The 4,697-nt window shown below is 49.2% G+C and overlaps 1 protein-coding gene across 3 annotated transcripts in view; it reads left to right on the top strand.

The window, feature by feature from the left end:
• The first annotated feature begins 405 nt into the window (after nucleotides 1-405).
• The window catches only part of LOC112890292, a 6,546-nt gene continuing 2,254 nt past the window's right edge, over nucleotides 406-4,697 (top strand). For 2 of the 3 annotated variants that reach the window (XM_025957205.1, XM_025957204.1), the window contains exons 1-6: nucleotides 406-856; nucleotides 1,452-1,784; nucleotides 1,884-2,061; nucleotides 3,645-3,748; nucleotides 3,927-3,992; nucleotides 4,143-4,236. In XM_025957205.1, the coding sequence (XP_025812990.1) occupies nucleotides 1,455-1,784; nucleotides 1,884-2,061; nucleotides 3,645-3,748; nucleotides 3,927-3,992; nucleotides 4,143-4,236 (772 nt within the window). In that variant the 5' untranslated portion in view covers nucleotides 406-856; nucleotides 1,452-1,454. Of the gene's footprint in view, nucleotides 857-1,451; nucleotides 1,785-1,883; nucleotides 2,062-3,644; nucleotides 3,749-3,926; nucleotides 3,993-4,142; nucleotides 4,237-4,336 lie in introns of all 3 variants that reach the window. The other variant, XM_025957206.1, reaches the window with a different exon arrangement.

Below are 4,697 nucleotides of genomic sequence, written 5' to 3'. Positions count from 1 at the left end.
AGCTCGCGGGCGGGGGAGGAGCTCGCGCCGGGGGAGGAGCACGGGGAGGAGCTCGCGGCGGGGGAGGAGCTCGCGGGCGGGGGAGGAGGCAGGGGGGCGGCGGCGGGGAGAGCAGGGGCGGCGGGAGGAGCACGGGGGCGGCGGGAAGAGCACGGGGGCGGCGGCGGGGAGAGCAGGGGCGGCGGGAGGAGCATGGGGGGGCGGCGGGGGGAGGAGCACGCGGGCGGGGGCGCGTGGGGAGACGAGCCGAGCGGATTAGAGGCGTTAGAGCCCTCGCGGTCTCTAAAGTTTCTGGGGGTCTAAAAATTACTGTGCGATGGGAATAGAGGGCCGTTCGTTTCCGGACCTCTAAAGTTTAGAGGTTTCGCTCCATTACATAGGGAAACGAACGGACCCTTAGGGAGAGGGGAAACCACGAAAGATAGGCCGTAGGTCACGGGCACGGTCCCGTAGAGAGCGCACGGGCTCGACCAGATCCGCCGCCACCCCTTCTGCGTGTGGCCAGGCCGTCCGCCGCCGCCGCCCCTTCCGGCCGACACCGCCTCTAGGAGAGGCGCCCGTGGCTTCCAGTGCTCGTCCGACCGTGCTCCTCCAGATGGAGAAGAGGAGGCCGCCGCGGCCCCTGCGCTCGTTTGGCCTCCGCCTGTCTGCCGCTGCAAGGAAGAGATAAGGCCACAGGCTGCGACCCTTGCGCTCGTCTGGCGCCTGCCCTCCGCCCGTCCGCCGCCACAAGGAGAGGCGGCTGCTGCCCCCCTGCGCTCGTCCGCCAGCCGCCACACCTCAAGTCCTCAAGCCGAAGCTCTCTTGCCGCTGCGCGTCCACCCTCCGCCTGGAGCTTCAAGTCACTGCGCCACTGGTACCCGCTCCTTTCTCACTCTATCACTGGATTCGCTGCTATTCTGCTAGTGCTAGTGCCTTCCTGCTTGCCTGATAGTATGTATTGGCGTATTGCTGCTAGCCGGCCTCTGCTTCTCCTGGCCTGTTGTTGCTCATTGCTTGGTTATGGGCTATATATTCATTTGCTCCACCATTGTTTTGATTTTGCTGAAAGCCAGAGAGCAAATGGCAAGCAATAGTGCTTGCCGGTGCATCTGTAGCAGCAGCAGGAGCCTCTGCAGCCGGCTCTCAAAGTGATCGCTATGATCCATTAAAGGATTAAACTAGGAGGCCAAAGTCTGATGATCTAGGATGGAATTATGCATATTATGCTATATTGAAATTTTCACCATGCTGTTTAAAAAGATGTTTCAAAGTCGCTTAAACGTTTTAAAGTGTCGTTTTATTAGCATTTTAATAACCCATCAGCGTAGATCCGGCATATGTGCTGTCGGATCCGTACTCTCCCTCCCGGCCTTAGATGCTTCTCCTTCCGAGCTACTTTGGTCTTCTCTTTATTGGCTATTGCTTCTCCACGATGATTAATTTGATAGATATATTGAATCGTACCGCAGGAGATGGGTGTGTTAAACATCAGGATCAACCAGAGGCTACTGCACTGCAGACATTGCCACCGACGCCGACAGCCACCCCTCCCGCCCGCCGACACTCCCCTACCGCCCGCCGACACTCACTGCTTTTTATTGGACAGAATCATCCATCAGATGAGATTCAAATGCAACTTCTGCGACTCTGGATACATCCCCTACAGCAAGTTTCTGGTACACCTGTGCGGCACTACTCCCGCCCATCTCAAGTCCGTCTTTGCCAGGGGAGAGTGCATTCTCGCCACAAGTGCCCTTGTGTGTTGTGAATGCAGCCTTCCTCTCCGACCTCCCATTTTCAGGGTGAGCTCAGCTCTGCCCTGCCCTGACCGAATGAATTTGGATGCAGTTTGGTTTGGTTTTATTTGATTTTGGCTTCATGCTATCCTGCCATTGTTGCAGCGTCTCCCTCGGAAAATTCCTATTTGTAGTGCCTGCTGCCATAATGGTGATGTCACCAGCTACCGTCACAGCCGTGAGCTCGAACACCTCATCCAAGGCATCACGGTGAAATGCAAGGCTTGCAAACAATACCTTCCATTCTCCACCTTTGCTTCGCACAAGCTGGTCAACTTGTGTGGTAATACATGCATGCCTCCCACCTCTGTTCCCCTACTTCTTGCATCCACATGGTGGTTTGAACAATGCTGATGCTCGGACGGTTGACCTTACATTTAGCATAAATCTATTTTTTAAGTAACGTGTATAAGTTCTCAAGTGAACCCAAATAATTATAATTAGTTTAGTTCAAAATGAAATAAATAGTAAGCAAGAATGGGGTGCTGATATATTGATAAGGAAAACTAAAAAATATATATAGTTGACTTGTACACAATCATTGGCAAAGAAACATGTGCATCGTCAAGATTGCTTCTTAGTATGGCTACCAAGACGCAAACTGCCGGGACCAAAATTGTATGTATGGCAAGAACATCAGCAGCATAAATCAAACCTAATTTTCTCTGCATCAACAACTTTTAGTGTTGATTTATGAGCGCTGGGATTACTTTGTCCTTCAGAAAACTTATAGAATTATACAAAGGGTTATATGAGCACCAAGAACTCTTCTAAAAGATTGCCAACAATAGCCATAAAGCAGCAGTAGCAGCAAGCTATGAGTTTATTCCAGATCAAAACAAGTAGCCGGTTGCGAACCCGGTGGTGCTGTGACAGCATGCCCAGCTGGAGCACGCCTCCAGTCAGCACTTCCTGCCAGCTGCAGCGTGGGAAGTGGGGCCGTCCAGCGTGGGAAGTGGTCATGACAACGGGTCTGTGGGTTGGAACTGGAATGGTGGTGTAGTGAATGGAGGTGTGGACCTCCTACGGCGCAGGAGGTGGGGAACGAAAGCAACATGGTGGGGTGGTCGGTGAACGGCAGCACGGTGGTTATCAGAATCGATTCGATTTTGATTGGGTGATTAAGAATCAATTTCAATATGGTACATTGGATATAGATGGATACAACAATAACAAAGCATTTTAATCCCAACCACGTTGTGCGAGGCTAGAGTTGAAACCCAAGAGGAATCACCACAAAAAGAGAGAAGGGGAAAGAGAGATGAAAAGGGCTTTAAAGGATACTAAAAGGTGTGTAAAGCCTAATTATGGTTCACGTGGATAGCTTCTTTCCAAGCACTTCTATCCAAACATTACTCCCTGGTAATATCTTTTGAGTCCCTTTTGATTGCCTCCTCCCACATCAAGTTTGACTGGTCCTTACCTCTCTTCACATTAGTCACACCTTATGATGCCACGATGCGCCTCTATAGGTCAAACCACCTTAGCCGATGTTGGATAAGTTTTTCTTCAATGGGAGCTACTCCTGCTGATCATGTATATTGTCGTTTCTCACTCGGTCCATCCTTGCCCTTGCCCATGTAACACCATACCCTGGTATTAAATATGCCGGGCAATTTGGAGGTATATGTGCTCTTTTGCATTGTATCCTTGTTCTCCGGCTTGCAAAAATGGAGTCCAGCTCACAGATTGAGAGTATCAGACTTAATCCTGATTTCAGATGAAGAGGGAACTGGGAGACCTATGTAACTTCCCCACTTATTGGTTGCATTTTTACTCTTTAGACCATCTGTGTTACTGGCCCTGGGCCCTTGAATCTTGCTGCCAACTGAACTATGGGCCACATGTACATGTTTTTGTTTTTAGGGGAAGACAAGCAAAAGGCTCCTTATGAGGTTGGTAAAATGGATAAGAGCATTGTTCACGGTGATGAGGTTGGGAATGATGATGACTCATCTGGTGACAACCATGTAAGTTTTTTGGCAATTAAACCATTTGTATGTGCATCCTTATGCTAATTCGTCTTAGCTGCATGTACATGAAGTTGGATCGCTGATTCATTATGATTAGGCCCAAAGTGGTATGTGGACTTACCATTGGATGATGTGCCACATTTGATCTATGGATAAAAACCCTTTAACTTTTCAGGGCACGAGTGAGGATGTGTTCAGTTTTGAAGATGATTCAGTGGAGGAAGGGGAGGAACTTGAAAAGGTGTGTTGGGTGGTTGTACTTTTCTCTATGTGCATCTTTAATATCAGTTTATTCACATGAATCTCCCCTCATATAGCACCTTTATTAAATGAGTTTCTTGGATTTCGGCATGTGCTGTACCCTTTAAGAGAGCTTGCTTGTTCACTGTAGCCTAAGGCTGTGAAAAGGGTGGCTGTGAACGCCTTTAAGACACTACCCTGTGATAGGGAAGCAAAGATCACAATGCCATATGGGCAGAAACCAGGTACGTGCTGTCGTGCTGTATGCCTACTGAGTTTTTATCTAATATGCTTTATTTTTTTCTGGCATCCCAATACCTTATTGTAATTTCAACCTATTACTAGGATTTGGGGATGGTAGTGGTGTACAATGTCGGTAAGGGTCAGGATGTAGGAAGTGCAATGGTGAGTATAGGAAGTGAAATAAATAAAAAAGAAAAAAAGGGGAAAGCTTAGGAGAACAGGGCCTAAAGCGTTGTGCGGTGATGGCTGTGCGTGCTGGACAAGTGCTGTTCTTCTGCCCACACATTGGCTGAATGTATTGCATTTATTTGCAATCAGCATGGGCTTGCTTACTGGGTGTAATGCGGCGTGCTTGGCACAAGGATTCTATTCAGTTAGTTTTTGGAGTTTGGGGTTGTTGCAGGCCTTGGGCAATGTCTTCTACTCACATAGGTGTGGCAAAAACAAAGAAGGATAGGAGGCT

This window comes from Panicum hallii, chromosome 4 (genome assembly GCF_002211085.1).
Source record: "Panicum hallii strain FIL2 chromosome 4, PHallii_v3.1, whole genome shotgun sequence".
Lineage (NCBI taxonomy): Eukaryota > Viridiplantae > Streptophyta > Magnoliopsida > Poales > Poaceae > Panicum > Panicum hallii.
The sequence above is the reverse complement of the archived record's forward strand: the minus strand, read 5'-3'. Positions and strand labels throughout refer to the sequence as shown.